This window comes from Pteropus vampyrus, unplaced genomic scaffold, assembly GCF_000151845.1.
Source record: "Pteropus vampyrus isolate Shadow unplaced genomic scaffold, Pvam_2.0 Scaffold100, whole genome shotgun sequence".
Taxonomy (NCBI): Eukaryota; Metazoa; Chordata; class Mammalia; order Chiroptera; family Pteropodidae; genus Pteropus; species Pteropus vampyrus.
Window position 1 is genome coordinate 2,956,445 of NW_011888881.1, and position 10,723 is coordinate 2,967,167.

Here is a 10,723-nt window from a genome sequence, read left to right on the forward strand (position 1 = left end):
TGCAAGACGTCTGTATACTGAACTAATTCCAGGCACCTTTCTAAGATTTACATCCAAAGACTGTTCCTCTGCTCCCATGGGGAAAGAGCGCTTCCACCGACGTGGCTGCTCTGGGTGATCCTTTACAGCCACATCTCCTTTGTCTTCTGAAACAAACTGAATCCAGACAGGGATTCTTCTGTTGCAAAGGGTTCCCCAACTTCCTTTACAACTATTATAAACAGGGACATGGCTCTTGATTTAAGATGGGTCCCTTGTTATGAGGAAGTGCACTGTTTTCTGAGGCACTCTATTTGTGGATCCCTAGACATTATACCTCCTTTTCTCACCTAATCTCCGTGCAGCTTCTGCCCAATTTCATCTCATGAGCCCCCTACCTGACCAAAGGGTTATAAATCAGGGGTATTATTTTTTCATTCCGAGGTGAGCCATTCACATTCAGAATATGTATTTTATTAGCATTTTCTGAAATATATGCTTTCTTAACCCTGGTCTAGATATTTTTTTATTTTCCCACACAACTTCTATCTTCTCATGATGGCTTTAGCAGTCCTTACTTAAAAATTCGAGGTGGCAGATTATTTGTTGCAAAGGTTTACTAATATAGGATTTTCAAGTTTTCTTTCTCTATATCCCTGTGTCATTGACGTTCTATAAAAGGCGAAGGGAAAGAAAAAGAAGTGTGCTGGTCATACATTCATATAAGAAACTTCCCAGTTATAGTCTTACTTCAATGATAACTTTGTCTCTGAAGCCATACCAGTCATTTACTAATAATTCTCCTCTTCCAAACACTGATTCTGAGCCTGGGATTTGCAAACCTTGTTTCATAAACTCCTTAGTCATCTGGGGGCATGAGAAAGATACTTATATTCCTATTCCTGTAAATGATTCCCCACCAGAGAAAACTGGTCCCATCCTCCAGATGCTTTTGGCATTCTCTTCTTCATCCATACCAGCAGCAGCCACAAGACATCCCCTCTTCAGATGTCTGAGCTCCAGTGTCTCCCAAGAACCACCCAAGTTCCTGGGTTCTGGTATCCCCGACTTACTATCTTTTGCATCCCAGCTTAGAGTAGAGACAGCTTTCTGCAGTTATTATTCTGGGTTATATGAGTATTTCCTCTTTTTCTCTTTCACTCTTCAAACTTGTGTGTAAATAATTCTGCATATTAAATTCTATCTCATAATGTGACTCATAAGTTTCTCTTTTTCTGACTAAACCCTAACTTACCAGAAGGTTGCTGTGATGCTCACTTAGCCTCTGGCCAAAAACATTATTTCCAGTACTAAAAGCTATCATAGTTATACAGTACCTTAAATTTCATATTTTAAAATAATGAATATTGAAAAATAAAATCACAATTTTATAATAATATACATTTATTACTTTTAAAAATAGAACATGACAGTAAAGAATTTTTAAAAATCACTCATAATCCAAACGTGCAAAAACAACAAATGTTAACATTCTGCTATATTTACATCTTGTCTCTCATCTATTCAGAGATTGCTTTTGTTTCTCAAATTTGTAATCAAAGTATGTATCCATTTTATACACTGTCTTTTTATCCTTAAGTATGCCTTTAAAGTTTTTTTCAATTTCTACTAGCAAAAGGAAAGATTTTAAAAGACTCCTTCACTCTGACATATAGAAACAAAATGACAAATTTATCACTAACTCCTATCCTATCCTATTCTCAAAACAGCACATCATTTTTTAAAAAAACCACATGCATAATTGCTTTTCTAAAATTCACAACTTACGTTACCCTTCCAGTATAAAAGAAAACTAAAACTAATTAAAGTTGTCAGTACTTCGAGAAAAAATTATGTCCTCAAGATTACATATATGATGAAACAAGTATATTTTTGGCAAGAAAACATGTTAACAGCATATCTTATAATTTGAACAAAAAATATAAAAGCCTCCCTCTGCAACCTACAAAAATTGTAAATAAATTTAGTAAAGCCAACTACTCACCCCCTATTACTGACAATTGCCTTTTTCAAGTGAATGTAATTTGCAGGAAAGATCCCCTGCAAAAGAGAAAAGATTTCCCATTAGAAAAGTAACTTTTGATTCACATTGCATATTTTAAAACAGCAGTCAGATTTTAGCATGGAAATAGTCTATCAACAACATAGTAGATCTTGTGATGTAGCAACCATTTTGCTAATTAAGAATGCAAAGTTGCACAAATTATATTAAATAGGAATTTCATTGTCATTTACAATTAGAGTCTATACTTAGGGGAAAACTGTGATCTTAAAAAACTATAAAATATTTTTTAAGCTATAGATTGAAAATGTTCCATCAAATCACTCTCAGGATATAGACATGTACAAAGCTTGGCATGTATCTACAAAACCAACATCATCGTCGAACCAACACCTAATAGATTACTCAGCTCTGAGCTGGAGAAACAGTTTTCAGATTCTGACTAACATTTATATTCACAAGAATTATTCAATTTGGGAGCCTCTATAAATATTTCTTCTTTTCCTCTTTCCAAATGGTTTCCAAACTTTTCTACCAATGTAATCTCCTTACTCATTATTAACTATTCAGATTTTCTATTTCTTCTTAATTCATTCTTGGTAGTGTGCACGTTTCTAAGAATTTATCCATTTCTTCTACAGTATCCAATTTGTTGGCATGCAATTGTTCATAGTAGTCTCTTATAATCCTTTGTATTTCTGTGGTATCAGTTTTAACGTCTCCTCTTTCATTTCTCATTTCTTGAGTCTTTTCTGTTTTTTCTTAGTCTAGCTAAAGGTTTATCAATTTTGTCAGTCTTTTAAAAGAACAAGCCCTGAGTTTTGCTGATCTTTCCTATTGTTTTACGGTCTCTATTTCATTTAGTCCTACTCTGATGTTTGTTGTTTCCTTCCTTCTGATAAAGTTGGGCATAGTTTATTCTTTTTCTAGTTCTTTGAGGTATGAGTTAGGTTGTTTATTTGACATCTTTCTTTTTTCTTATTGTAGGCATTCATCGCTATAAACTTCCCTCCTCAAATTGCTTTTGCAGCATCTCATAGGTTTTGCTGTGCTTTTCTTCCCTTTTCATTTGTGTCAAGATATTTTTATTTCTCTTTTGATTTCTTCTTTGACCCATTGGTTGTTCAGGAGCATGTTGTTCAATTTCCACATATTTGTGAATTTCCCGATTTTCTTCCTGTTATTGATTTCTAGTTTCATACCCTTGTGGTTGGAAAAGACACATGATATGATGTCAGTCTTCTTAAATTTGCCTTATTATGTGACCTATCATATAATCTATTCTGAAGAATAATCTATTTACAATTGAGAAGAATGTGTATTCTGCTGCTAATGGATGAAATGCTCTATATATCTGTTAGTATATTTGGTCTAAAGTATAGTTCAAGTCTAACATTTCCTAGTTGATTTTCTATCTGGATGATCTATCCATTGATAAAAGCGAGGCACTGAAGTCCCCTACGATTACTGTACTGTTATCTGCTGCTCCCTTCAGGTCTGTTAGTATTTGCTTAATGTAACTCAGGCTCCATTTTGGGTGCATATATATTTATGATTGTTTTGTCTTCTTGATGAATTGACCCTTCATCATTATATAATGATCTTCTATGTCTCTAGTTACAGTTTCTGGCTTAAAGTCTATTTCATCTGATGTAAGTATAGCTACCTGTGCTCTCTTCCGGTTTCCACTTGCATGAACTACTTTCTAATACTTATACTTATAAAAACTCTCATAAGTCACCTTTTTTATTTTTCTTTAACCACTAATAACTATGAAGTCTACTGAAATTCTTATTGTGCCATATTATTAAGACAAATAAAAGATGTATAGGAATGCATTTTTAATTGTGTTGAATCATTAGATAATTATCTTTTACAAACACTAAAGAATATTAATCATGTTTCTGAAAAATATCACTGCCATGAGAAATGAAATTTAGTTATTAATACTGTCTTTCCATCTCTTCATTTTTTAAGTTTAATAATACAAATAAAAACTTTTAAGAGGTATATAGATGTGTGTTGTTAATAAACGCTACAATAATCTAAGATCTAGAATGGAGATGCTATTACTAAAATACATACTCTCAAAAGTATCACATTAGCCCAAAGTAATTAAAAGAGTCTGATCAGACAAAATGAGCTCTAACACTTTAGCATAATTTGGTTTCCACATTTCGATTAACTTATTAATCATTGCTAAGGTTAATCACAAAACGGCCTCTCCCACAGACTCTAAACATATTCGTTGTAAAAAAAAAAAGAAAAAGAAAAAGAAAAAAAAGAATTTAGAAAATAGGTATAATATTTTCTAAACTCTAAAAGAGAACTCTGATTATCGTGCTGTAGAAAGTACATGGAGAGGTAGAGACCTTGAAACTATATGGAGAAGCCTAGCTATTTCAGTGGTCTGGCTGAGGACGGACTTCCAGCTGTCTCTGCCAAGATGGCAGCCATGTAGGTAAACCCTCTTGGATATTCCAGGAAGCTGAGCCGCCAGATGACTGTAGCCACTGGTGACATCACATGAACCTGAATAACTGCCCAGATAACAACAGTCAAGACACAAAATCATGAGAAATAAAGTGGTGATTAGTTCAATCCACTATATGTTAGATCACTTTGTTGTACAGTAGCTGGTGATTAGCGGACTTTTGGTCCTGTCCAAAATGTCCATGGAGACATTTGGTCCACCCAAAAAGTCCTTTTTACATATTAATCCTGTAAACCAAAAGTATAAATAAACATTATGGGCTAGTTGAACACAAGGGTGTTTGCTAAATGTGAATGTTTCTGACAAAACCAAACTATCAAGGACCTTTTGGTGAAAATCAAATGTCTCAGTGGACATTTTGGACAGGAGCAAATGTCCTGCAAGGTAATTGATATTTTAAGGGTATCATCTTTCATATCTCACTCGACAAGGTCTTCAAGCCACACACTATGCATAATTTGGTATTTGAATCACAAACATACTATAATTTCAATGACCATCATTTCCACACTGATCCTCAAACACTACTATTAGAAGCAAGGTGGTGGGGTGGCCAAGATCGAAAATATTACCAAAAATAAATTAATAGCATATAATATCACAAATTACAGCTTTCCAATCATTTATAAGATTTCTCATTTACTCAAGTTCTAAATTTTCGACAATTTTAAGTCAAGATAAAAAACATAAAATACAAATAGAAATGACATCCTTATCAGCATTCCCAATATGGAAATAACACCTGAAAGTGTGTTTTAAAGTTAGAAATTCAAGGGAGAAAGTTACCTATGTGCAGTAGTTCTCAACCAGAGGCAAGAAGTTCTCACCCCACCCCAGGGCCTTTAGCAATGCTTAGAGACATTTTTCATTGTCACTCTTGGGGGCTAGGGGAATGTAACTGATATCTAGTGAGTAGAGGTGATATATGCTGCTAAACATCTTACAATGCACAAGACAGCCACTCACAACAAAGAATTATCTGTCCCCAAATGTCAAAGAAGCCCTGGCTCTGAAAAATTAAAATTTAAAGATACTGTCTTCTTATAATCCTTACCTTAAAAACTAACAAAATGAATGATTCTACTGGCAAAACTGATGGTCAGAACTCTGAATAATTTTTTTTAATAAAAATAATTCATGATAATTTTGATATTTTTCTACACAAGAAAAAGCATAATATGTTCAATATTAAGCTACAGAAAAAAATATAAGAAAAGCTGATAATGTTAAAAAATGTAAGCAGAAAGAAGTTTTTGCAAATGCAATTTTGGAGAATAATGTTCCTAAGTGCAGTATAACTGCTAATTAAAATATATTTTATTTGACCAAATTAATATTATTTGGTAACAGACTAACTCATAAAATCTAGTTCATAAAATTAGTATTCTACACTTATGCCTGGTTCAAATTCATATTTTAACAAGAACACTGCAATCAATAAAGACATAACTAACTGAATATTATTTGAAAGATTTTTTCATTTTTTATTTTACAGATTCATCAATAACTAATCACATGGCTCCACAGGACTAAGCCTAAGAATAAGTTAATTTACTTTTGTCGAATATTTAAAGAAAAAAATATTCAAAGTCCTAAATAGGCTTTTTCAAAATAAGCTTTGCAGCTATGACTATATATTCATTTGCATTTTCTGTTCTTTAAAAAAAAAATTCTAATATTGCTGAGTTGAGACAGAGAAGAAACTGATACAATTCTGTAAATGAAAAAATGAGTGTGGCTACTGTAAAAGATTAAAAGATGGGCAAGTAAGAATTGTTTTTATATCAAACAAACATACTAAGCAGTTTACTACACCAGAAAAGGTAATAAAAATTTTCATTACCTTTACATTTGGCTTCTTTGTTGAAACTCCTCTGTACCAACCTAAAACAAAGTATATGAAGAATATTAAAATCATATTGTTTTAAAAAATCACATTGTTCTCATTTTCTGTAAGACACATGACTACTGTTAGGAAAAAAATTAATTAATGTAAAATTTTCTAATAACGGCACATAACTGTGCCTTCATTAGTAGTAATTTACTCCAGAAGGAGCAGTCTTACAAATACAACATTCCCAATTTTCATCAAAAAGCACAAAGCCCTTTCAAATGAATAAGACACAAAAAGTTAGAAAAGCTCTCGGAGGACATGTAATCCAACTCCATGAAAATTCCCAGATGAAACTCTTAGGGGCAGGAGAATACCAAAATCACATTGGTTTTTTGGTGGCAGAAAGGCATCACAGCCCGGACTTCCTGTTTCCTGGTCTCATTAAATCTCCCAGGCACTAAACAACACTACTCTTATTCTTGGCTTCCCAGCAGCTAAAGTTGACATCTGTGCTTCCATTGTTTCCTCTTAGTACTCATACAAAGCAATAATAATGACAGTTTGAATTACAAGTAAAAACAATTTTAAGAGAAAGGAAATTTCATTGCCAACTTTACTCAGTTCCAATCCATTATTTTCAGAGTTTTGCTATAGTTTGATAAATTTCTTCTCCCTTGAAATCATAACAATTAGAGAGGAAATATCCTTGCTTCTGTTCAGTACAACAGCTGAGATCATAAATTTGAATAACTCAGTTTACACACTGACAATCTCAATATCTTCATTCATTTAAAAAAAAAAAAAAAGGTAAAAATCTTACCATCACGACACTTTGCAGTATCTTAAAAAACAGAATAGAGAATGAGGGCAGCAGGTATGGCAAAGTAAAGATCTCCAAAAAGCCTCTCCACCATAAAAGCAATGAAAACACAGGCAAAAACTGTCAAAGTCAACTTTTTTAGAACTCTGGAAGTAAACCAAAGACTTGAAATAATCCAAAGAGTATTTATTCAAGAAATCTTAATTGTGGTAAGAACGTTGACCTTCTTAACTTGACTCATCCCATCTCCCTCTCTGCAGTCCTGTGTTAAACTTGAAAAACCAAAAGGCCCATCCCTGAAAAGGACAGAACAAGGAAAAATCAAAAAGACCTAAATAATGAAGAGGTTTTACCATGTTCACAAATTGTAAAACTCAGTATTGTTATTATAACAATTATTCCCAAATTAATCTACAGACTCAACACAATTTTAATCAAGGATTTCTTTCAAAAATTTATTTGGAAGGGCAGATGACTACTATTAATAGTCAAAACAATTTTGAAAAAGAAGTAAGTATCTGAATGACTCACACTACCTAATTGATTGCAAGACTTAATATAAACCTACCATAATCTACAGTGTGTGATACTGGCCAAAGGATAGGCATGCAGATCAATAAAATAGATAGGAAAATCCAGAAATAAACCCATACATACACAACTGATTTCTGACAAAGATGCAAAGGCACTTCAATGGAGAAATGATAGTCTTTTTAACAAATGGTGCTAAAACAATTGGGCATACATATCAAAAAAAAAAACCCTTATATCTCGCACTATAAACAAAATTATCTCAAAATGTATCATAAACTTAAATATAAATCTAAAACGTTTAAAACTTGTACAAGAACAACAACAAAAAAATTATCCGGCCCTGAGTTAGACAAAGATTTCTTAAGCACACTCCATAAAAGAATAAATTAATAATGTAATCCTCGTAAAAGTTTTAAACTTTTACTCTTCAAAAGACAGTTAAGAACCCAAAACTATAAAACTCTTAGAAAAAGGCATAGTGAGAATGTTCATGATACTGGATTTGAAAATGATTTCTTGGATATGACACTAATGTCAAAGACAACAAAAATAAAAATAGATAAATTGGACTCTATCAAATTAAAAACTTCTGTACATCAAAAAACACAATTAACAGAGTGAAAAGACAACATATTTCCAATAAAAATCTCAGCAAGTAGTTTTTCTAGATAACAACAAAATGATTCTAAAGTTCATATGGAGAGGTCAAAGACCTAGAATAGGCAATACAGTACTGGAGAAGGACAAAGCCGAAGACGGTCACTACCTGACTTCAAGATTTACTGTAAAGCTACAGTAATCAAGACAGTGTGGTACTGAAGACAGAATAGACAAATGGATTAATAAAACACAACAGAGAGTACAGAAACAGACCTACATAAACACCGCCAACTGATCTTTGACAAAAGAGCAAAGATGATACAACAGATAAAAGACAGTACCTTTAATAATGGTGCTGGGACCAGTGGACACCCCCATGGGGGGCGAAAATTAATCTAAACACAGACCTTATACCCTTCACACAGATCAATTCAAAATGTATCACAAATCTAAAACACACAAAACTATAAAACTCAAAACCAAAAGATAACAAGAGAAAATCTAGATGACTGTGGGCATGACAATGACCTTTTAGATACAACACCAAACGCACAATCAATGAAAGAAGAATCAATAAGCTGGACCTCATTAAAATTAAAACTTCTGCTTTGCAAAAGACATTTTCAAGAGAATGAGAAGATAAACTAGGAGAAAATACTTATAAAAGACATACCTCATAGGGAATGTTATCTAAAATATACAAAGAACTCACCTAAACTTAATAAGAACACAAACTCAATTAAAAAATAAGCAAAAGACCTGAACAGACACCTTGCCAAAGAAGATATACAGATGGCGAATAAGTATGAATAGATGCTCAACATAGGTGATTTGGGAACTGAAATTAAAACAATGAGATACCACTACACACCTATTAAAATAGCCAAAATCAAAAACACTGACCACATCAAATGCTGGCAAGGATGTGGAGCAACAGGAACTCTCATTCATTGCAGAAGGGAATCCAAAATGGTACAGCCATTTTGGAATACAGTTTGGTGATTTCTTATAAAACTACATGTACTCTTACCATATGATCCATCAGTCTCACTCCTTGGTATTTATTGAAATTAGTTTAAAATTTATGTCCACACAAAAACCTGCAAATGGAAGGTTTATATAAGCTTTATTCATAATTGCCACAACTTGGAAGCAACTAAGAAATCCTTCGGTAGATAAATGGATAAATAAACTATGGTACAACTATACAATGGAATATTATTCAGTGGTAAAGAGATATGAGCTATCATGCCACAAAAAGATATGAGCTTTAAATGCATATTACTAAATGAAAGAAGCCAATCTGAAATGGCCACCTACTGTATGATTCCAACAACATGACATTCTGGAAAAGGCAAAATCATGGAGACAGTAAAAAGATCAGTGGTTGCCAAGGGTTGAGAGGAAGGAAGGGAGGGATGAAAAGGTAGAGAGGATTTTCAAGGCAGTGAAACTATTCTGTATGATACTATATGGTAGACACATGTCATTATGCATTTATCCAAACCAATAGAATATACAACACAATAGTGAACCGTGATGTAAACTATAGACTTTGGGTGATAATGAGGTGTTACTGTAAGTTCACTGACTGTAACATGTACCCACTCTGGTGCAGATGTTGATAGTGGGGGAGGCTGTGCATGTGTGGGTCAGGGGGTACATGAGAACTTTTGGTACTTTCTGCTCAATTTTGTTATAACTCTAAAACCACTCTAAAAATAATACCTGATTTTTAAACGCATTTACTAGATGACCTAAAAATCTCACTTCTAGGTATTTACCTAACAGAAAAAAAAAGTTCACACTAAAATCTATACCCAATGTTTATTACAATTTTATTCATAATCTTCAAAAATAAAGCAATTCAAATATCCTTCAGCTGCTGCACTGATAAATAAAATGTGGTTTAAACCTACATGATGAAATACTACTCAGAAAGAACAAACTACAGATACATACAACATGAATGGATTTCGAATGTACTATGCTAAGTGAAAAAAGCCAGACACAAAAGGATATATATGATTCCATTTACATCAGGGGTTCCCCAACCCCTGGGCCACAGACCAGCATGGAGGTGAGAGCTGGGCAAGCAAGTAAAGCTTCATCTGTATTTGCAGCCGCTCCCCAGCACTAGCATCACTGCCTCAGCTCCGCCTCAGACCATCAGGTTACAGATTCTGATAGGAGTGCAAACCCTTCTATGAACTACGTAAGCGAAGGATTTAGGGTTCCCGCTCCTTATGAGAATCTAATGCCTGATGATCTGAGGTGGAGCTGAGGCAGTGATGCTGCACTGGGGAGCAGCTGCAGATACAGATTAATGTTAGCAGAGAGGTCTGACTCCACAGAGACCATAATAAATCAACTGCTTGCAGACTCATATCAAAACCCTCTCAGCGAGTGGCAAGTGACAATAAAGCTGCATCTGGTGGC

The 10,723-nt window shown here is 33.7% G+C and overlaps 1 protein-coding gene across 1 annotated transcript in view; it reads right to left on the bottom strand.

Moving 5' to 3' along the window:
* Positions 1 to 10,723, bottom strand: part of DOCK3 (dedicator of cytokinesis 3) — a 285,004-nt gene that overhangs the window by 252,832 nt on the left and 21,449 nt on the right. Inside the window, exons 2-3 of the mRNA XM_011364750.2 lie at positions 6,340 to 6,380; positions 1,985 to 2,040 (exon numbers count right to left, since the gene is read on the bottom strand). Of these exons, the coding sequence (XP_011363052.1) occupies positions 1,985 to 2,040; positions 6,340 to 6,380 (97 nt within the window). The remainder of the gene's footprint in view (positions 1 to 1,984; positions 2,041 to 6,339; positions 6,381 to 10,723) is intronic.